At 33.1% G+C, this 24,159-nt stretch overlaps 4 protein-coding genes across 4 annotated transcripts; 1 reads left to right on the top strand and 3 right to left on the bottom strand.

Moving 5' to 3' along the window:
• The first annotated feature begins 65 nt into the window (after positions 1 to 65).
• Positions 66 to 4,759, top strand: LOC144840420 (mitochondrial inner membrane protein Mpv17-like). The gene is made up of 8 exons (XM_078696232.1): positions 66 to 176; positions 701 to 881; positions 1,294 to 1,409; positions 1,589 to 1,681; positions 2,109 to 2,204; positions 2,407 to 2,439; positions 2,569 to 2,621; positions 2,790 to 4,759. The coding sequence occupies exons 2-8, from the start codon at positions 803 to 805 to the stop codon at positions 2,881 to 2,883; spliced, it is 564 nt and encodes a 187-aa protein (XP_078552358.1). The 5' UTR covers positions 66 to 176; positions 701 to 802; the 3' UTR covers positions 2,884 to 4,759.
• Positions 3,376 to 7,249, bottom strand: LOC144840401 (F-box/WD repeat-containing protein 2-like). The gene is made up of 7 exons (XM_078696208.1): positions 7,200 to 7,249; positions 6,118 to 6,686; positions 5,590 to 5,784; positions 5,263 to 5,393; positions 4,970 to 5,062; positions 4,113 to 4,279; positions 3,376 to 3,631 (listed from the first exon to the last, which is right to left on the bottom strand). Exons 2-7 carry the CDS (start codon positions 6,608 to 6,610, stop codon positions 3,376 to 3,378), a joined length of 1,335 nt encoding a protein of 444 aa, XP_078552334.1. The 5' UTR covers positions 6,611 to 6,686; positions 7,200 to 7,249.
• Positions 7,250 to 15,485: 8,236 nt separating this feature from the next.
• Positions 15,486 to 15,860, bottom strand: LOC144841387 (bursicon-like). The gene has a single exon (XM_078697708.1). The coding sequence runs from the start codon at positions 15,858 to 15,860 to the stop codon at positions 15,486 to 15,488; it is 375 nt and encodes a 124-aa protein (XP_078553834.1).
• A 5,355-nt stretch (positions 15,861 to 21,215) lies between these two features.
• On the bottom strand, positions 21,216 to 21,587 carry LOC144841388 (bursicon-like). Its single transcript, XM_078697709.1, has one exon. The coding sequence runs from the start codon at positions 21,585 to 21,587 to the stop codon at positions 21,216 to 21,218; it is 372 nt and encodes a 123-aa protein (XP_078553835.1).
• Between the last annotated feature and the right edge of the window lie 2,572 nt (positions 21,588 to 24,159).

Consider the following 24,159-nt stretch of genomic DNA (forward strand, 5'->3'; position numbering starts at 1 on the left):
GGCCTTCCATACACAATAATGTGGCAGGTACGTACTTACTCATGCGTGACTGAAATTACATGCAGGAGACAGGAGATAGAGCAGCTGCAGCATGCTTCACGTGGTACATGTGTTAGGCCCAGGCCAATTAATTTATTGAATTTAATATGCAATCTAATATGAATCGTTTATGATATGTAAGTAGACACAGCCGAAATAAAAATGTATTCTAAAAATAGTAATAAATTGGCTTCTTTCTTCCCTTTCTTTGCACAGGAAGTCGAATTGAATAGCGGCCGGAGTGCATAACATCGCGCTAAACTGATACGGCGGCCGGCCGGAGTGAAGCGTGGCCAGAGTGATCGGCTTCCCGGCTAGCTAGGCTAATCTACTAAATAAAAAGAGGCTACTATACTACTAGACCTAGGCTAGTCCTACTAGGGCCTAGGCAAGGCCTACTACTACTGTAGTACTACCAGTTAGAGTAGTACTAGAGCTAGGCTAGAACTTACAGTAGAAGGGATAATAAGTAAGGGCGGGAGGGCCATAATAATAATAATTAATACTAAATAGCTTCAAGGCAGTTTAGGACAGAGATAAATTTGTTAGTCGTTGAGTCTCGGGCAGCAGGTAGCGGGAAATTTTAGTCAGGTACTGTAGCTGAGGGACGTTTCGTACCACCAAACCTGGACAGTCTGTTTTTTTTATTTATTTTTTTCAGAAATGTTGATTAACTAACCGTAAACCGTGGCTGATGATTTCAATATCTTTTGACTACAAGTACAACTACTAACTTTAATACCATATAAGCCTACAGAACAAAATGACAAGAATGAGACCATTACAACTGTATTTGCATTTATTGAACACACATCCTTACAAAACACAGGCAACTGTTACAGGTAAGTTAGATATATACATTTAAAAGCACTATATTTCAAACAATGTTACGATACTAATTGATGTGAAGCGCCGCTGATTATAATTAAATGTTGTATAAATGTGCGCTATACAAGTAATAATAATATAATATATATATATATATAGTCATTCGGTATGGTATTTTTTTACCTCAGTAAAACATGGAAGCTATTGAGTCAACAAAAAATTTAAATATGTATAGTTTAAAACTTATTACAATGTTTAAGCCCATTTCCATTTATTAATTAGCCTGGATCTGAAGATTTAGATTTCCTCTGCCATACTGTTCTATACTACGCCTAATAGGCCTATTACTTCTATGATAACTAACAACATGCCCTATTCAATAATTTTATTAATACTGTATGCTAATTGTGTTCTATTTAAATACAGGTGGTCTCTTTTTGATATCAGACATTATTTCTCAGCAATTAATTGAAAAGAAAGGACTGAAGTCTCATGATTTCATCCGTACACTGCGACAAACGGCAGTTGGATTCATTATCACAGTAAGCAACTATGAAAATGCATAACATAACATTTAAAATTATTTTACTTTATTTTTTATAAACATTAATATATATATAATGTATTGTGTGTGCATGCATCATACGGGATATATTGCTCACATCAGCTTACAATTCCATCCAACAATAGGCCTAAAATAAAGAACTAATTTTCATTTCAGGGTCCACTAATATATAAATATTATAAAACACTAGAGAAATTTGTAGGTGGTCATGTCATGGTTCAACCAATCAAAAAGATGATAATAGACCAGGTAAGACAACAACAGAAGTGTTAAGAAATTTAACGAAAATGAGATTTGTCATATCAGGGCCAATCTGGGTTATCTTTGAATTTGTTTTTATCCTATGTACAAAACTTTTTAGACAGACTAAACATAATGTCCCAACCAAATATAACTTTCTACCAAAAATGTTTTAAAACAATGATGCATGTGTTATTCATATGCTTGTGCCTCCTATTAATTTATGTGTGGTCGTGTATAATTTCAGTAGAGATCAATATTTCAGTCTTCCTCTGTTTCGTCGTAGTTTAAGTGTTTCTGAGTTGTTGTAATTGTCTTTGTTCTGTTGCTGTAAGTGGTGGATTTGTTTCTGCTGTTGTTTTTGGTTTAACAAAATATATATATAATTCTGCAAATGTCTGTATCACTTACCTAACTTTTAACATATTTTCTACAGACTTTGTTTGCTCCCTCCTATATTTGTATGTACTTTGCTGTAATTGGATACACCAGTGGAATGGACACAACACAAGTTAAAGAAAAATTGCAAAAGGTTTACTTAATTAAGTTACTTCTAATTTCTAACATACAATATAATACACCACATGCCTCTTCCTCCCTCTCTTTCTTCAGCTGATTGTTGTGGTGATATTTAGGCTATCAATATTTTACTGTACTTTACAATGAATACACAAATACACATATCCTTTTTATACATGCTTTAATCATAAACATTATGTTTATTTAATTCACAGGATTTCAAATCTACAATGATAATGAATTGGAAAGTAAGTTCAATTTTAATATACATTATACAGTTTAACAGATGGTACACAATAAAGATTGATGTCCTAATTTTTTCTTTTAAGTATTTTTAAGTTTAGTAAAGTAATTCGTAACAATCTTCTTTTTTCCAGGTTTGGCCATTTGTACAAATATGTAACTTCTACTTCATTCCTCTACAGCACAGGTTAGTTTTGTAGGAGATGAGTTTTTATTTATGAGATGAATAAAAGAGATAAAAATAAAAATAGGGTGCACTACTATTCATGGTAACGATATGTTTAAGATGCATTAAATGAAAAACACAAAGTGTGCCAAATTTGTTAATAATTTATTCTGTTTGTTTTTCTAAAAGAGCGATAACAACAAACTCTGTTGCTGTTATTTGGAATACCTATCTGTCATGGAAAGCAAACGCAGTTAAGAATGATGATGTAACATCCCAATAGGTATAATGTTGGAACAATGCAAAGTTACGGACAGATCATGTGATAATAAAGAAGCTTAAAATGTGAGTTATCTTTTGCGCTTGGTAAATAAACACAAACCGTTTGGTGATTCAGATATTGTACAGTACTTGCCATTCTGTCATCCAGTCTAGAATTTCTGAATTAGAATTATATATAGCATAATAATTTATTTGTATACAGCATTAACCTTGCCAGTTTTTAGTACAGTGTATTTACTTTGATCAAGGGAAACTGGTACTGCAGTAATTGTAGTAGAGCTTGATATGGGCAACTGGTACTGCAGTAATTGTAGTAGTGCATTATGGGCAACTGGTACTGCAGTAATTGTAATAGTGCTTGTTATGGGTAACTGGTACTGCAGTAATTGTAGTAGTGCTTGTTATCGGCAACTGGTACTGCAGTAATTATAGGAGTGCTTGTTATGGGCAACTGGTACTGCAGTAATTATAATAGTACTGCTTGTTATTTTGGTTACCATTTAACCAATAAAATAGAATGGTTTACATTTATAACTGCAGCAAAAACTAGACCGCTTTCAGGTTTGTGATCCCATCCATAGAGCCACTTATCGTCTCCAATAGTCAGTATTTTGGGTACCCCTAAGTGGAGTTCATTTATGTGATTTGATATTGTTTGGTTGTTGAATCTGCACAGTATAGTGAATCCTCTGTAAAAAGCTCCAAGGCCAAACATTGAGCCATACCCAAGAAGGCAAGGTAGTTCACATCTGTTATTGGAAGAACATTACACATTTTAAGCAACATTATGGTATTTGAAACAATGAACTTCTAAGTCTTCTTAAGCTATGTCTTCACTATCAAACTAACAAAAAAAGTGTGATGTGCCAAAATATGGTACTGATATGCCCAAATATGGAAGTGATATGACATCATGTCCATAATGGGCATATCACATTTTTTTCTCACATAAAATTTGATAGTGTAGACAGAGCTTTAAAGTTAAAACAGCCATAAATAACTTTATGCAGCAGTTTTCAGTCAAAAAGTGTAATTCTTTGTTTGGTACCATTATAAAACTTTAATTAAAATTTAAAATAAATACTGTATATGCTGTACATCAAATGTTTGGATAGTGTAAAGCATAGCAACATTTCCACTAGCCATTGACCAAGTAATTTGTGTGTTGTGACCTAGTGGGTGTAGTGGGACAAAGCATAGAGGTACTGTAGCTAGTAATATAATACTTACGAGTTAAGCATTTGCAATGTTTCAAAGTTCCAGAAATTGACACACTTATCCCATGCACATATCACTATGTTGCCATCAATCTTGAGATACGGTTTATTCATTGTAATATCTCTACCAGTTTTTGATTTTAAAGATACAGGTGCATAGTCACTCGATAATGACCAGATCTATAAAAAAAAAGCATTTTGTGTGCTTTATCAAATTTGTGTGGTTCAATTTGTTTTTACTTTGCTTAACCCTTTGAAGAGGTTTCTACCCCAAGTGACTGAGGCTAAATAAGGTATTTTTAATAGGTTTAGGAAAAATGCAAAATACATTTTTATGACTGTAACTTTCTGCAATTGTTGGTTTTATTGTTATGTGAAATGGTTTGGCCTTCCGAAAAATTACATTTGTTTTGACCTAAGGTGAAATGCTCAAAAAGTGCAATTTAGTGAGCAAAAAGTCAACCCGTACATATACAGGCCTCGCGTCCTGGGAAAGTAAATTACTCTGTATGGGATACAGGCCACGTCTTCAAAGGGTTAAGCACAAAATGACATATACAGTATGGTTTTGTGCAACCATGGTAAAATAAAGTTTTAAATTAAGTACATTATTGTAAAGGTAAATAATAGTGTGCAAAATAAAGTTTAAAAAAAAACATGCGTGACCGTTACTTAAAAATTTTTCATACAAGTTTTAGTACTTTTAGTTAATTAGTGTAGACAATTTTAAACAAACTAATTTTTTTTAGTAAGTATTCAATGCCTAGTGTGTTACAGGAAAATGTTGGCTGTGAAACATATTTTGTCTATGTTGTTCTATTTGGCTGAAGAAAATGTTGAACTGTAGCCAGGAGTTTAGCGTCAACTTGCCTTGATAACATTTGTAGTCCACTCTGCACCCAAAATCGCCATTTCCCCTTGCCGATGATAAAGTGAATTGGTTTGGCACCTTTCTACTATTACCTAAATTAAGTAATAACAATAACATCAATTTTAAAGACCATTTTTACTGGTCTTTAAAATTGGAATTTCAGGAGGACAATATAATTATCGTTAAAGAACATTCAAAAGGAATAACACCTTGTCTTGTATCTTGATGTTTATTAACTAAATACTAAACCTGTTATTTGTTTAGGGAATACAATAATTAAAACAAAACTTACATTTTTTACCCAGTCTTCACATACAAATGTTTTAAGACATTGGTCTGAATTCAAACTCCAAACTTTGATTGTACAGTCACCTGAACCACTGACAATTATTTGTGCTGTGACATCAAGATCTACACAGAAAACTGTAAGTAACAATACATTAGTGTCCACATTTTCACTTCTTGCCTTTTTAACAATCAATATTTTAGGTTTTGAAAGATACTGTATAACAGTACTTTACAGTAAAAGTGTAGTATTCACCTTTCATTGCTGATTTGCATATCCCATATGATCTCAATGGTAAGAAATCAAATTAAGCATGCATGACCGATTTATTACCTGCTGATGTGTGACCAACGTACATTCTAACATTACTTCCAGTCTCCATATCCCATAATCCAACAGTGCAATTATAAGAGGCTGTTACAAGTTGATTTCCAACAAATTTGATGTCTGCACAACTGTGTGTCTGAATAACTTTCTTGCATTCATTACTATTGACGTTCCAAATACGCACTGTCAAGTCATAGCTACCTATAATAACACTTTACAGTAATCCAAAATAGTCTACTTAAATCTAGAATATGTTTTGAGATTTTATAAGAGTACAGTAGGCCTAACTGTAGTTAGGTTTGTTCATAAAAAATGATAAAAAAACGGATTAAAAACATTACTACAGTACTAAATTTACAGTGTAGCAACAATGAATGCAGATTCAATCCAAATTTGCTGGCTTTCATTTTGACAAACACAATGCGTGTACTACACCTTCCACATGTATGGAATAAACAATTTGAAAATGCATAGCATGATTCACATTCAAGTATGGTTAAGAAAATTTAATTTCTAAAACAAGTCTTTATTTACCAGACACTAAAATGCCATTTGCATAATAGATTGCTGTAATTATTCCTGTGTGCCCTTCCAACAAATTCCATTTAAAAGAACTCCCATTTGTTAAAGCTTTCATTTTTTCTGTGAGACTCCGACACATGGTCTTCCAATAGTGTGCATTTTTGTCAGCGGCGTCATGTTTCTTGTTGAAGCCGAGGTTATGACAGGCAGCCAACCAAACCTTTGCACATCCATTCACTACATCACTCCATTTTTTGCTTACAAGACAACATGTTTTTAAAGAATCTATATCCAGCCATTTAATGACATGATAGGAGATTTCAAGAGGTAACAATTTAAGGAAATCTCTTTGTATCAGAGTTTGTAGTTCAGATAAATAGGTAAGTTGGGCAGGTCCGCAGATGTCAATTAATGACTCAAGGGCAGTGCATTTTTGTCTGTCGGACAGTCCTGAAAATGATTGTAACATTGTTGTTTTCCAACGGTCAAACTCTTCACTCTCCATAATTGTAATCTATCAACAAGACTTAGGAAGTGCAACAGTAAGGACTTCTTGTGATCCTCTTGCTTGTCCAGTCATTCTGAGGCACACAGAGAGCAAAAAACATATTATTATATTATTGCTGGTGTGATGGTTTTAAATTCTCAGTTGCAAACTATTATTAGGGTATACTGTAGTAGCCCTATAAAATCTACTATAATATTATTCTATTAATTATTATAGTCTATTAGTTAGTACTAATTACTATTAGTATTAGCAGGGAGTTGTAAAGTTTGTAAACTCCCTGGTATTAATATTAGTATACTGCCAGACAGGGGTATACTGTACTTCTACTACACTGACGAAGGCAGTTACTTTACTTCTTTATTAGCAGTACTGTAGTTAATTAATTAAGTACTGTATAAAACTCTAGACTATATCTAATTAGCTAGGCTGCCTACACTACAGCTTGGCTTAGTAGTACAGTAGTACATGGAGGTATAAAAATATTTATTTTTATACCTCCATGAGTAGTAGCAGCATAGACTATAGTAGAAATCTAAATGTATAGCCCTTGGTTACTATTAATATTAATAATAAATATTAGCTCTACTCGACGAGTCACTCAGTATTGACGGGGATTTTCCACTGTGTGCACACGTGTGACAAATTCATGATTTGTGCACATGACTCTCCTGTTGTTGATCATCGACGATAGACGATTGCCTGCCCTCTATTGACTTAACCAAAAAACCCCCAAAAGTTAAACCGGATATATACTGCCCCCTATAACAAAATGTACCAATGTCACGAATTATTAACTACAATTTTTTTTTCTTTTTTATTTTTAGTTTATGTATTTTTCATATTAAAATATTTGATTTAGACTCACTTTTTATGTACTATTTATTTTCTTAAACTTTTCAGTAGTTTTACAGTTTTTTGTTTACCTATTCTCGTTGCGGCAACCGTTTCAAAAGAAAATTTCTCAAATGAATAAATATTAAATACATAACTGCTATCTTACTACAGCATACATAGTATAATATAGAACGTTACAGAAATTCATTTACGCCGTCTGTCACTCCCATCCACCGACTCGAAAGATGAGAAAAAATATTGCGTAGGAAGCAAAACTATCAAATTTTCTTCGTAATTTACACATTTTATTTATTGTATAATGATCATCAGTTATTCACGCTGCAACAAATTCGTCGTTGTCACACTTTGAAAGTGGAGCTTTACTCGCATGTACGTATCGAGTGATTTTTTTGGCCTAGTTTCATTAAGTACATTTTTTTGTTCTTGCGTAATAACGCGGCATTAAAGGGTATTTTTGTCGTCGGGCCAAAATGTGTATTTTTTTAGTACAGTACTCTTATTTCGTCACTAAATTAAAATTGAAATGACAATTTCTTTATTTTACAAAGAAACAAATACATTTCAGTCTAAAGATGACGATTACTGAGTAAAGAGTTATCATCAACGTCGTAGCAGCACATTTCTTGAAAACAATTATTAACTGTATTTTGACAAACAAAACGCAATAAACAAACCGCCCACGTCGATTGTCAACAGGGCATGACTTTTCGTAACCTACTTCTAGCCTTAATGTTTAAATACAGATTTTTAAGAACTTTATGCAGTTATCGTACGCTTAAGCTTGGTTCCCACTAACGACGCAAGAACGTAAGCAATCACAAGCGATGGATTATTGAAACAGTGGCTTGCCATTGGTCAACTCGCTTGCGTTGCGCGTACACGTCCTTATGTTGCGTTTCTAGTGGGAAGGACGGCTTTTATAAACAACAATGCCGCGTGCGCCAAGTTATGGTATACATTCACTGTGTATACACGCAGCAACCTATAGATACAGCAGATAGACCTGTGCAATCAGGGTATGCCTATGATTAATTAGATGGAGGGCGAAAATGTAAAAACTATATTCTCTACTGGGGCATAAACTCCTCTTGTAAATTAATCTCTGACGTCATTCACGCTAGAAATATAGTTTTCAGGTCATTGTTTTTGTAATGGTCTTTTAAAAACGCTTGCTGTATAAGATAACATGTGTCCTCGCCGTTCCCTTGTCGTTAATTCACTTTATTTACCTATAACGTTATTATAATCAATTACCCTAACCGTGACGTCAGTACCCTATGTGACTTCTATTTTATTAAAGTCCTATTTTTATTTCGTCAATGATTTTAGTGTGGCGTAGTGTGTTGGAGTTCAAGTCGACCATGCATGCTCGTGGAATTTCCCGTGTCCTAGGCTTTTTTACTTGCGTTTGAATCTCTCCACTCAGGTGTACACATGGGTACCCGGTTAGGTCAAATGGAAGTAGCCATACGTGTTTGATCAAAATAATCGGGGTAATATGTGAAAGGGTCATTTGATGTATGGAATTTGCGCTATATAAAATACATTATTATTAAAATTATGTGATCCTCGAATTCGCGCATACACGCGTTGACAATGGTTTTTTTTTCTTGGCAGCTAGAAGCCGCTACTTTTATTCAATTTCATTTTATGAACAACAGTACAATACTAATAATATAACGATGCTTTTTGTACACGTTGTAATTCTATCGAATTGTGACAGATATAATTGTAATGAAATAAACTATAAATACCAGATTTTGCGTTCTTGCTGTATATAGATAGACGATAAAAAACTTCCGCAACGGTCAAAGGTCAATCGTAGCATTAGATAGATTAACTGTACACATGTATGCTTTTGAAAATGTAAGACAAAATGTATAATTGTATTATAAAATAATCAAATCGTGTGACAGGTCTTTGAAATTCAAAGTTAAAAATAGCCAACACCTGGGTAGCTAGGAAATAATAACACAGAGACTATTGATTGTTTCTGCAAGATTAGGGTCAGAATGTAATTATGGAAACCTTAAAGGGGTAGAACATATTATATTATTATTATTATTTTCACAAATAATTTGTCCCTAAAGCTTGGTTACCCTAGGACGCAACGCAAGGACGTAGACACAACGTAAGGCTTGGTTCCTACTAGAACGCAACGCAAGGACGTAAACGCAACGCAAGAAAGAGAGTTGACCAATGACACGCGACAGTTTGAATAATCCATCGCTTGTGATTGGTCAACTCGCTTACGTTGCGCTTGCGTTGCGTCCTAGTGGGAACAAAGCTTTAGTGAGTTGACTAATCACAAGCGATGGATTATTCGAACTGTCGCTTGTCATTGTTCGACACGCTTGCCTTGTGTTTACGTCATTTATTGATATAAAATCAATTATAAATCAAAAAATATTTCTTACTGTATAATATGCTGTAGTGTTATTTTTTTTGGCTCGTAAGTTGTAGTAAACCTCCATTTGCATAGCTACACTGGCCTACTATTTATACATTTTTAAATGAGAAACGAGTAATTTCCGATTCAAAACCCTCATATATTCTTACTCAGGATGGGCTTATTATCAACCACTTTGTTGCACAAGTCTTCAAACATATATTGTGTTCTCTAAATGTGTTCTATTTTAAATATATTTTTCATATATTAATTATGTTAAACCAAATTTTTCGATCTCTCAATTAAAGAACTGATACCAACTAAATTGTGTAAATATGTATTATATATTGTAGCCTATTATCAAATAATTCCAGATTTTTTTTAATTTGTAAAGTCAATCCGTATACTAAAGTAATAGTTTTAATAATAATTTATTCGAAACTACTGTATAACAAATATATTAAGAGGGACGTGTTTAATGTGGAGTGTAGGCCACCAACAAACCCACACAAAGTGGCTGAACATTCGTTTGATCACCCACCTGTATTAGGTTAAGTGCCATTAACCTATCTCTAACTAAATTGTTTTAAACAACGTTAGAATTAAGTTAATTTGTAAAGAATGAGTAGTACACGATGTGGCACCAACAATGATCAGGCACCAAGATAAATCGTTGTAATATCTTCTCATAACAACCCCGCCCAAAACAAAGATTTTGGGGTATAATCCTTAAATGTTGAGGGTGTGCAAAATGTGATTTACTCATTCTAAGATGTATAAGCGCAATCGGTCCTAGGCCTCTTGTGTAATCTAGTGTTACCGGTTGTGGTGCAGTGAAATAAAATAGTCTCTAATAGGTGTAACGTAACAGGTAAACTTCTAGTCAAATGTTCCATTCTTGCGTCTTGTTTATACATTCTACGTGAAAATATGTAGGCATATGTGTGCTAATCATTGTAAAGCCATACCCACGTACTATATTTGATGAACCGGAGTTGGCAGGTGGGGCAGACATATATCTTGATGTTTGATGGAGTATAATTCGTCCTGAGAAGAAAAAAAAACCTCTTTTACGACGAAGATTGTTAACGGAATTTGAATACCCACGCAGGTTTAATTCCCTATCTTAACGTCAGCATGGGTAAACCTCACAGTAATTATCAACTCCCATGAGGTAATTGGTAAATATTGGTTCTGCAAAAGATTACTTAATAATGCATTGTGAATTACGATTGTAGATAGTTTATAAATCTAGGTTGACTTCGATTGAGGACGATGTTACTGATGATTTAGTTGCTGGAATGAAATTACATGTAATTGGAAAAGTGCCAATTAAGATATCGAGTAAAATGGGATTTTAAGATTACGCTAAGAAAGAGCGTACAACCGTTATCAGCGTTATCATCAACACGTCTCTGTAAATTGGCCGATAGAAATATTTTATCCAGAACAATTAGTTTATATAATAATATAATTGCGGACGATTTATTTGCCAAAATTAAGAATGTGTGACTTGATGACATGTCAATATGCTATTCATTTTAGAACTGTAAAAAAAACGTGTTATTACATTTCTAGTTTACTAGATTCAGTTGTGAGGTCTTCTAAAGTTTAAAACTCCATGAGGCCAGTAACTCCACAAGTAACAATTAACACCGCTCTATATATAGATCAAGATATGGCCAGGTGGTTGTAGCGAGAGGCTTCTGACTGCGAGTAGTTGCGAGTTCGGAAACTGGCATATGAGATAGTTAGGTCTGATACCGAAGTTTGTTTATTTTACAGATACTTCCTGACAATCAAATTACCGGCCAGATACTATATTAATACAAACCTACTTTATTTAATAGTAGGACTAATTTTATATAAAACATTTAAGTCTAATCTTGTAAATTATATAACTAAATCGTTTTGTTTTCGTTAAATTTACTAAAAATTATCTGCACTCAATTTTCAGTTAATTGAAAGATGTTCATAAAGATCCGAAAAATAAAGAGACAAAGATACTTTAATAGGCGATGAATACTATCTTATGTGTTGTTTAGCAGGTAGGTCTACAATTACTTATTTTCTTAATTTAAAGATAACGTGTATGGAAAGTAGCTACAATCGATGATATTCATACAATATTAGAATTTTTTCTTTGGTGGGTGCGTCCCATATTTATTCTTTCCATTTATATACATATACAGTACCACATAAAATTATTCAATCTTATTGTATAGGCGACACTATTCTTTAATCAGTTGACGATTAATTTTATTCGTGTTACCTGTATTCGTCGAATTAAAGTTTTTAACCTGTACGTGACAACGCATCTAAGACAGAATGACGACATATTACTCAATTAAAACAATTAGGGTACGCATAGACATGCGCAGTTGATCGTAAATCTGTTGTATGTATTGATTAGATCGAATGCCAATGCAATCGTCAGTTGATAATACCTGATCGAAATTTATATACGAACTAATTATGTTCATTATAACTTTGACTAATGAATTGACTTCTTATGTAACATTTTGAGCGTTCTCGCACACTAACGATAGCGGTAACCAAAAATAATAAGCAATTATTGAAGCGAATATTTAAATAATAATAATAATAATAATTCAACATTTTTTAAAATTTCTGTCTATAAATATATAAGTGTTAATCGGCTTTTATACCTCGATGTTGAAAATTCAAATATCACGGAAAATCCAGCAAATCCAAGTTTCTCCCAGTTGCGACGTTTAGTTGTCTTCCTTATTTTTACGTATAATATAATTCAAATTGTTATGTATTTATTTCGTCGGAAAAATCTCAACCACCTTTTTAACATTAATTTTTCAAAAAATTAGACACCCAGAAGGTTGTTTTCCAGACATGTCAGTTGTATGCCTACACTGATCCATTACATTAATACGTAGGTGTTAACCTATAACATATTCAACTATAATCTTTGCTATAAATCTTGCTAGACGAGTGTAATGAGAATGTCTTATAACGACACCACGGTTTGTATATTATTTCAAACCTCGAACATTAGAAGAAAAATGGAGAACATTGTGTTACTGTTCAACTTGGTTTTTAACATAGGATATCATGATATAAATGTAGACCAATTATCTTAACATTTTCCATTCAAATATTACGATATTAATAGAGTAAACAGTTTACATAGAGCAGCTACTTGAACTCTTTAAATTATCCTTTAAAAATCAATGACTGTACATTCTCTGATTTATCAAAGAAAGATTCACTGTTTACTCGAACTCAATTATTGATTTTGCCAACGACATGTGTAATCCAATTTATATCCGAATTATGGATATATATGTAGTCCCTGGAGAATAGGTACCGTACTCAAAAATCAATATTAATACAATGGTATATTTCTCTGTGTGAGGTATGTGTTTTGAGGTCTGCTTGTCGTCTGTCCATCCTATCTGTACGCATTGATCAATATTTATTAAGAAAGTTGACGCGATTGTACACGGGTGTTGTTTTTCCGTAGTATAGAAACACTGCAGATTGATCAAAAACTCATTTGCGTTGCGGTTGTTTGTGTTGTAACTCGCGTGTATTTTGTTTTGGTCGCAATCGGCATTACATTACTGCCCGGGCACATTTGCAACAAGCGGTGCTATGAGTACATACATGGGACGGTTGATGCTCTGTGGAACATTCCGCGCAAAATGTTTGTGAACATATCTTTACTGCGTACTAGATCTAAGGAACTTAACTTGTACGTGTAGGCTTTACAACTCTAGATGACCCTCGGAAACTCATGACGTAAGAGCTAGCGAGAAATAATCTGAAATTAGTTGAACTTCTAACCTCTTATACACATTTTTCCGCCGGTGCTTTTTTTATATCAATGTAACTACCCTTAATGACTTCCGCTTCTGAGAAAGTTTTGCCTTTTAATAGAGCAAAACATCTTTAAATCTCTGTCAGTTGCACTTTACTTTTGATAGCGCTATTTAAAGCGAATACACTCGTTGTTCTGTCAGGTTGAAAATTTAAAAAACTAAATACAGTATTTTAAGACCCTGGACTTAATTGCTGTCTAGTATTATTTGTGAGTCATTTTGTTAATCTGCCTTAAGACTGGTAATTAAATTTACTTAAGTCTTTCCCGCAGCATAGTGTTACTTTACCTGCAGTTCGATGACCAATAGGAAGTGTGAACACACAACCTTGTTAGAAATTTAACAATTCAATCGAATTAGATATTGTTTACCGTTTATACTCATAATATTTACACTAACGCAGCACGCATACATTTTATAGGCCTACAAATTCGTAAGCAAGATGCCTCGCTCTGTCTACACTATCAAACTAGTGTAGACTATAAAATGTGATGTGCCCATATATGGACACGATGGTGTCATATCACTACCATATTTGAGCATATCACTACCATATTTGGGCACATCACACTTTTTTGTCAAACTCGTTTGATAAATGTACACAGAGCTTTAGGCAACTGAAGAACGGAAGCGAAATCTCAAGTGACAGATCCATCGCGTTATGATTTGTCAAAACTTACGTATTACGTCCTTGCGTTGCGTCCTATTGGGAACCCCGAGCTGTTGTGGACTACGTACTCGCGTAATTTATGATGATGCGCAATGTAAAGTAGTTCCTTTTTTGTATATAAATTAATTTATATGCATACATATTTTGTGTTTAAAACAAAGCAATATAATTTCACAAAAATACAAATCGTTAAGCCTAATGTTTTAATACTCCAAAATAATTATGTTTCAAGGTTATACAATTTACATAAGTACACTAATACCTATAACATAGTATGTTTATTTATAGTGTATGTCAAATTAAACAATTTTACATTTTTGTATAAACTGTTCTTTTTTAGTGAATATAGGCTAAGTAGTTGTTAATTCAATTGAAGTAAGACCTGCAGGGAATAATGGCAAAGTGTACGTAGACAATCAATAATTATAATAACTATTATTTTATCCATATTTCATCATTTTCCAAGATAAACTACAAATGTTGTACCCATTTATATACTGGCACTTACAAGCTATGCTAAAAGGAGATTATGTTTTAATATGAGCATGCGCAAAATGTCGTGGAGTACATAAATAAATCCCTATTGTTAAATCTACTCCAAATGTACATTATCAAAATTAAATATAAAATAAGATTACATTTCTTAGATATACATTACTAGTGGCGACTAATGCAAAAATATTGTAAAAATAGTGGAATTTTAGCACAAATAAAGAGGTCACTTAGGTATTGTTATCTAATGCCATTAAAGCATTTTTTGTTATAATAAATAAGTATATTTACATTGTTACATAATATTTATAAATAATTAGCAAACTTATGCGAATGTATTGAAATTTTATATAAAAGTACGCTGTATAAACCATTCCTCATTAGCGCCATAAAAGGAAACACATTTGACACGTACTAGTACAACTTATTAGGATTTATAGGCCCAATGTCCGCCGCTCGTCGAATCTCTTCGTGGTGTCACAAACGAATTGTGGTGGTATATTTATTCTAAATTTGGCAGGTGAAAACTGTATATAATTACTGTATTAACAGCATGTATGGACTTAGGTTAGCGCTCTACAGGGTGTTCGACGCGTACATAAGGTGAGTTTAAGCAAAAGGTTCAATAGATTGAACTTCGACAGAGTTACACGGTCTACAAGAGCAGTTTTTGGCTGATTTTACCGTCACCATGCCAAATGGAGGCTTTAATTTCGGACAGTCCAGTCTAACTTGAAGGTCCACTTGCTCACCGACTTGACAGCATTTACATTGTCGATCTATTTCTAAAAAGTTTGCTGGTGAAACTCGCGTGTATGATGCACATTGTCCTCTACAACCAAAAGGGTAGACATTCTTTGGTCTACAATCAGCCATTGATATCGAAAGCCGTATCTGTTGCCTAGAACATCCAACATTTGATCTTCCGGAATACACACTTAACATTTGAATCACCAATATGAACAAGATACGAGAATCAACCATTTCGATTTCGTCCGCCTATATATATATAAAAAAAGAAATTCATAGTTAAATAATTACGAAATAGTCCTACGCAATTGCTGCTTTACGACTGGCCCTTTCAGGCTTAGTTATGTACCGGTTAAGTTGGCTTCATGGACTAATTATCGCTAACGTTAATGGTTAGAACAAACTTACCAGGGTAATTAAGTAAGCCTGAATGGGTTAAATGTGATAATGATTTGTACTATATATGCGGTGCCAGCAGAATCTGCTGGAATCGAACGATTAACTAAATTTCACCAAATTTATCAATTTATTCTAGACTATGAAATCAATTTAAGAAATACGTTAGAAGTTTCTTAAACAGTAGTACAACCATGAGGGATAAGTGGTAGATTCTTATCTCGCTCTTATCGTAATGACATATTCTCAAACGTACATATGAATCCTCCGATCTGTTGAAAACTGTGGTAACGTTTTCAAACCAATACGTTTTATATTTATTGATAATTGGAACCTGTTGAAAATCAGGGTTACCTAGCCATGGGAATCTAATTACAGCCATCTAAAATTTGCCATAAACTCTAATTTTAGGAAAGCGCGGTGTGAACGTTGTTTTGATTTTCATACCACGTATGATGTTATTTCCCATGGGTGAAACCTTTAAGGTCATGACGATATGATTTGATCTGATTGATCTGATTCAGATCCTGTGAGTTGTAGTTTTGATTAAAATTTAATAGCTCCTCATTGTTTTTGGTTAAAGTAGATCTTGGCGGATTAGGATACATAGGTACTTTAAGACTTTATCTTAATTATACTGTATTAATCCGATGTTTCATGCTGTAGGGCCTACCGTATAAATAATACTAAAAAAATATATATAATACGTCACTAAAACCGTTTTGTAATCATTAGCACACTCTCGATATGTACTGTGTTTTATTAATGCCTTATAGTTATTTTAATTAATTACCAATGTATCCAGAATAAAACCAGACAATTTCCTCCGGGCTCAGATGTTCTTACTTTTTTACCGGGTTCAGCCTGAAAATAGTCTTATTATAATATTTATTTTACACTTTAAATATACACTTCTTCTCCTTGGTTGTGTTTTTATTGATTGAAGTAGAGTAGGTGCAACGCTTCATACAGCCCCTCACATTTATTTGGATAAACCTTGGATGACATTACCTTAATCAACAAGTACTTTCAATTATCAATACAAATGTATAAGATGTATTGTCCCCCATAAACATGAAAAATGAAGATTAATTAAATCATACTTTGCATAGGTCATTTCCCAGTTTTTAAGTTAATCACTTCCATAGGAAAAAAAAGATTTCACTTACGGTATAAAATGACAAAATAAATGGTTAAATTCAACCAAAACTCATTGGTTGGCAACCAATATTGGTAATCAAAAGTGCATTTCTTAATGTTATACGTTATTTTAATGAATTGCAGAGCATGTGACGTATTGGAAACGTCTTATAATAAGCTGGAACATTAATGTAAAACTATCGTTAACATTTTGGACACGTGACATTGCTGACGTCTGGAATTATGATTTTACAAGGCCATTATTAAATAGGGTCAACTTAAGTCATTCAGAAAGAAAAACTTAATTAAATGTCATTCGATATTAAACATATTAATAACTTGTAGCATATTCTTCTTATTATGTGCAAATGAGCTATTTCTATTCACATTGGGCATTAATCGTATTCAAATGTTTTTTGCACTAAAAATGACAGAAACATTGAGGGAAACATTCTTCCTTTAAGCTGATCGATTGCATATCATTATGTTCTTCGACTTTTATGTAAAGTTAAAAGTGCAAGGCAAGTGTGTCTAAAGCGTGACAGCATTTTGTCGTGTCATTAACCCATTTTATATGTTAATAAAACAACCCAATTTATGTTTTTTTAATCTTTGAATTTACTGCTAGTCTTCGGGCGGTTAACGATTTGTTCATTCACAATTTGATCAACTGACAAATCCAAGATTTATTTCATGAGTTTGACTTTTTAAACTGTGATGCAGATTAAAGTGGTTTCTTAACGTTGATGATTCTTATATCTTATTGACTTAATTTATGTTGTAGGTCATTGCACATTTAGAGAAAAATTGCTGCAACCATAATATTTCCGCGCGCGTGCTTAAGTTGCGCACTAAGAGAGTTCCTCTTTCGACAACGAATATAATACAAACTGTTGCATCGTCAACAATGGTGAATTTTATCTCGTGGTGGGGAAAAGCGAGTGAACGCCCGTAGACACAGTATAAGTCATTGCCGGTTATGCGCGCGCTCTCAATCTCAATCAGGATTGTGTAGACTGTACTCATTATCCGGTACATCAAATGATTTCATAAAATGGAATGCAAAAGACTAAACTATAACGTTATCAAAAAATTGGATTAGAGAAATTACATTTTGCGATTGCATTTACATTATTTACTAATTTAAATAAAGAAATGCAAAGGCAATCGGATGTATACAGAAGTAGGTCTTATAAAGCTCTTTGACCTTCCGTTGTACGACCGTTTTTGTTTGCCGCGTTACCAACAAAAGCATGCGACAAAATACCTTTTTACTTACGTTTTGATATAAAGATATCCTAGACAATATCTAGCAAGTGGATAAACTTCAGGCTAAATCCATTGATACGTCGATGATTATTCCTTTGCACTTGTACAGTTCCTAAGAATCAATGTCTTTTACATTTGACGCAACAAGGAACGAGTCCGTAGAAAACGTACCGTTAGACCACGATCTCGGGGATATACACAGTCTCTTTCGATCGTTCCATCTTTTTACAGGGGTGGATAAAATTCATATCGCGCTGTAAACTAGACCAATCACCGTGTTGCGAATTTCTGCTGACAGCTAATAACATTATGACGACAGATTGAATCTTTTACTTATAATGTAACGATACTTGCTGTGACGTAGGCGTTCGAAAGCTCTACGGGGTGATTAGATAAATGATGTTATTAACGTTTATTTTTCAAGAAATTATGTCAATGTGTGTGTTAAGTCACCAAGTCAAACGTACGTCGTTTTTAGTAGAGTATCCTAACGGGTACGCACGTAGTATACGGTCATTGTGCGCTTAAAGTTCGTTACGTCAACGTTTCCTTCGATCTATTTTATCATTGCACAATGTAAGGCTTACTTAAAATGAATATTTCTCACTTAATACAATGCAAACTACAATAGGCCTACCCAATTGACACCACGAATGTGTGTACGTCTTATTCGATGCGCTCAGACGTGTACTGATAGAACACCAGCTGAAGCAACATGGTCACGTGATTAGTTAAAATCTTCTATTGCTGAACTGTTGATGAACCCTGGTAATTTGTTTCTAAAAATAGAACTGTCGGGCGCAAAATCAATAAGATCGAATAATAAAAAAAATACACACGAAGATAAACGGATGAATGGGTTAATGGGTATTTCACAGCGAATTATTAAGTTATTTTAATAATAATAAGAGGAAAATCACTACTACTATAAAAATATATATTTTGTATACATAAAAGATGTCGATGGCCGTGCATTTCCGTATTAGGATAAATAACTGTATACATATTATCAATTGTCAGTATTTGCTGTTTAAATCCAACAGCACTTGCTGTTTAATCCAACTTGAAGGGAAGGTTTAATACGAATATTCTATTATCAAATAAACGTGCGTATGATATAGAGGGCGTTATCCATCCCGAAGGTAAAAAAACACAATAGTTTACACCATGGAGTATTAATTTAGTAGGTTTTTCTGTTTTTGTATATCTCAGAGCAAACATAATTTCTATGTATATGTTATATGCAAATTACAATAAATGGAAGTAATTTTCCACTGATGAATGAATGAACTTTTTCCAGAAGAATCTTTATTAGGAATTGCTATAGGAAATCAGAGAAAATGTAGAAAGGCTAGTTAAAAACGTGCATAAATATTGTGTGCTTCACGTACAATACATTTAAAATAATTCAAATTAGGTTCATGAACTGTCTGTCTTATTTTCACGGATTTCTACATAAGCCATTTATAGACAATCATTTTAATCAATTGTGTTGATAACGTGTAAAACAGCAAACACTATCCACAAAAGCCTTTGAGTGAAATTTGTATATAATGTTTCACTTTGTGTGTAGGCGAAAGTGTTTTTATAGAATCTGATGAAGGCAAATTTTCAAAGTACATGTACAAGTTTGTATCCAACAGCACGTAGTTTGTGTTAGGAAAAACTCAGTGGTCAACCAGCCTGGATCAACTTGCTTACCAATGCCGCGGGTTCAAATCCTGCTTTGACTCTTATTCTCTCCCTCTCTTTTGAAACGTTTTCCGTCATTAAGTCATCATGCTTTCCATAATTTGTTTCCATATTTTTCTGTTTTCTGCAGGATGGCTTGTTATTGTGCTAAAGTCTACATTTTTTCCTTTAAAATCTTTTTATATTTGGTTTGGTTACTTTGACTAGTTTCTGGTATTGTTCTTGTCATGGCAATAAACCACTATAGATTTTAGGCTTGAGTTTAGTTACTCCTGTAATTGGCTATTCAACTATGTTTATTTCAATAAATAAAAATAAAATACTGTAAAAATATTTAAAATCAAAGTAACAAAATTCCTTACCGATTTTTAAACAAACTGTATATTAATTGTAAAACGTTTATCTAAAATTATCTTATTAAATTAGCAATGAATTGAAATTTCCTTTTTACATTTATAAATAGAATCTTTAATTTCACATCTGTTAAAAATAGATAAAGCTAATTGTCGCATTTTTAGAATCATACTTGGATACTAGACATAAAACAATTACAGAATACAGCGTAAATTAGTTGTTCTTGGAAAAGTCACGTTTCTTACTGGTGCCGTAAGCGATAATGTGTAAAGTTACTCCGCCCTTCCCATGGCTGCTGTCCTGGGTTAGTCCAAATCAATTTCTTCATTAGACAATAATGCGCTAAAATTAATATTTATTAATTAGTTCTTTTCAAACCGTAAATAATGTCCTATTTTGGAAATACCTTGCAAGTTTTTCTTCCTTGCACGTTTCAGATTGAATGTTACAGTGTACATACAATTTAATCTGTAGGCCTTAATCATTAATATTCAGAATACCATTTTATTATTGACCAGCTCCATATATTAGGTTATCAGAAATTAATGTTACTGAAATACATATCTTTGGAATTCTGTGAATAAACGGCAATGGATGTCAGATTATCACAATTAAGCTGGATTTTGAGCGAATGTGCCTATTTAATTAAGACATATAGCATCTAACTCTCAATGCAAGATGGATAACAGTCCAGCATTATGCAGTATGTTGACGTCAGCCATCAGCTTAGAGCATACATTAAAAGTCTGGCGTTGCGACGTCTTCAACAGTGATGGAATTGCACGGTCTACACGAACAACTTTCGGCTTTTTTCAGCGGTACTCTTAAATTTGGTGGATCTAGATCTGGACAGGACAACTTCACTGATGCAACAATAAATTTATCCGCTTTGCAACATTTGCAAGATCGTTCTAACTCTAAGTAGTTTGTAGATGATACTCGGGTGTATGATAAACACATACCCCTGCATCCTGTCGATGGGACGGATTTTGGCCTGCATCCTGGAACTGATATTGTGTGTAATGTCCCTACTGGTACGCATATAGTGGAAACCATCGTTACGCCAGAAACTAAAAACATCAAGGTTGAGAATGCTGGATGTGACGACATAGTTATAATATTCCGAAATACCTGCAAGATAAAATAAATAGTTTAAAAACAAGATACGTACTGTAGTTATCACAGAGTTAGCAATATTAAAGTGATTTTTTAAAAATATAAAATAATAGTGTAATAATACTTTTGGGTTGATTATTCCATTAATGTTCTCTATTAGTCTACTCTCTGCCCTATGTACAACACTTTTGTAGAATTTCAGACACGATTTACCAAATGAAGAGATTTTGAAATGTCAATCAATATGATTGAATTAAATACTTTGAGAACTGAGCGTTACCATGCAGCTGCTAATATCACAATTTATCTTTCCCGACTAGGCCAAATTCGAATACCTTTTTCATGTGTTTCGCACCAAATAAAACTTTACTATTTCTTGTAATGAAGTAATAAGAAGAATTGCTAATGATGTTATAATAGGAAAAGTGGAAAGCCGCCGGATTTATTTGCCGGAAACATATACAAATTACCTCGTGTCAATAATGGCTATTTCGGTCACATAATCTAACACGTATTTAATTAGTTTGAACGTAGTCAAACCAAAATGCAGAAATGATCTTATTAATGGCATAGGAACTGACAACTAGTAGTCTGGAAATATTTTAAATATTATTTTATTTTTAGGAAGAACTGCGAAACGAAAGACTCGATTTGTAAGTTCATTCAACTTTAATGCAATGCATTTAACCCACAATTCAACAACAGCATTATATTTGTTTATATTATTACGTCATTATTAAAAATAAGTATAACGTCTTTACAAAATGTAGTCTTACATATCAATTCAATTTAATTCAAGGTGACATTTAATTACTTCAATAAAGACAGTTAAACAAGATGAAGGTAAAACAAATAATGAAAAATAACAGTTGAAGAAGACATGTTTAAAAAAAGGATAATGCTTGTGGGAGACATGCCAAAATAAAAAAAATATCAAATACATAAAATAGGTAAACAGTCATATGCACATAGCATGTAAATCGTCTATGCAACTACATAAACTTGAGTGTTGAATTTACAACAAGGGATACTAAAACATTTTTTTTAAAATAAATGTATGTATAAAACGACATTAACTTTAGTTTTTGTGAAATTCCTTGTTCCGCCTACGTTTCACGATTATCAGGCAGAATGCTTTTACCGATAAGAATTAATTTACAGTGATGTTGCTACACAAAATGTCAAACTTGAACTATTAAAATTGTTTATTAATTGTTTTATATAATAGTATTAAGTTCCTCGTCTCGTGGGCGTATCAATTCAAACGTATGTCTTTATTACCATAATATGGTAATAAAAATCATAGCTTTCAATTATAAGTTTCTTCAAATGATTGGAGAAACGTATATAATTGAAAACTATGATTTTTATGTCACTATTTATCTATTTATGGTCGATCTACAATATCACAGGTTTCCATGTGTGAAGTATGTATGAAACATGTAAATTGATGTATTCAATATAAATGAACTATAACTTGGTCTCTATACTTTTGCCAAAACGGAATCTGATATATTGCTTTTTAGTGGAGTAGTATCATGTACTGTGAACGTACTACAGAAGAAATTAGTGGCTCAATCTAGACAATATTATAATACTTCGATTAATAAATTATTATTAATATACTTTATCTCAATTGAATTACGGTAGTTTGAAGCGTGTTCTAATTTCGTTGACGTCATGTTTTAAGTTAGCTGATGTATGTATGGCGTATTGTTATTAAGTTTCAATTCTATCAAATTAAGTACTACTTATATTGCTGTTAGTTTTTCCGGCACTGATTTGCGTCTTTACAATAACTGTGTAATTCGCCAGCAGTGACACCGTGAAGTTGACGCGTACGTGCGTACTGAACGCTGATAATCCGTTTACGTTCGCGTGCCAACTTTGTGTGTATCCAATGGTGAAATAACGTAATATGGCGTAAGACCATGAAGAATGGAAATACAAGCATGTTGATGATTTGTATTAAATCAAATGCATTCAGAGTTAGGTGTTGTCTGTACAGACCTAGTTTATCGGGTAGCAAACAGTTATTTCAATTAAGCTTTAACAAATGATAATTTTATGTCATATATGAAACGTTCAATAAAGATTAAATAATGAACTATTCGGGTGTGTGATGTTCTGTAGTCGGCGACATGGCTCCACTTGTGACGTCATTATTTGGACTGTTTACCTGTGTAATCCAACAGGATATATGAATGACGGTTGACTTTGTTACTATGGTAACCGGGTTAATTTTTGCAACCACGTGTTAGAAAATGAATCGGTTATTAAGATAAGAAAAAAAACTTTCTAAAATATAAATTACAACAATAATCATTGCATTTCCTCTCAGAATAATATGTTTCCAAAACATCAGAATTAAAAATCCAACCGTAGAACTTGTCTTTTTAATTCATGGGCCTCTTAATGTATTAGCTTTGACATTTTATTAAAAAAGAGTATTACAGCTTGAAAGCAAATAGGTAAATTTAGGGATAAACAAATAAAAGAAAATAAGATGCAACAGTGTCTAAAAAAAGAATATGTGTCCAAAATTCTGTAATGTATCGTATTTAAC

This window comes from Antedon bifida, chromosome 4 (assembly GCF_963402885.1).
Source record: "Antedon bifida chromosome 4, ecAntBifi1.1, whole genome shotgun sequence".
Classification (NCBI taxonomy): domain Eukaryota; kingdom Metazoa; phylum Echinodermata; class Crinoidea; order Comatulida; family Antedonidae; genus Antedon; species Antedon bifida.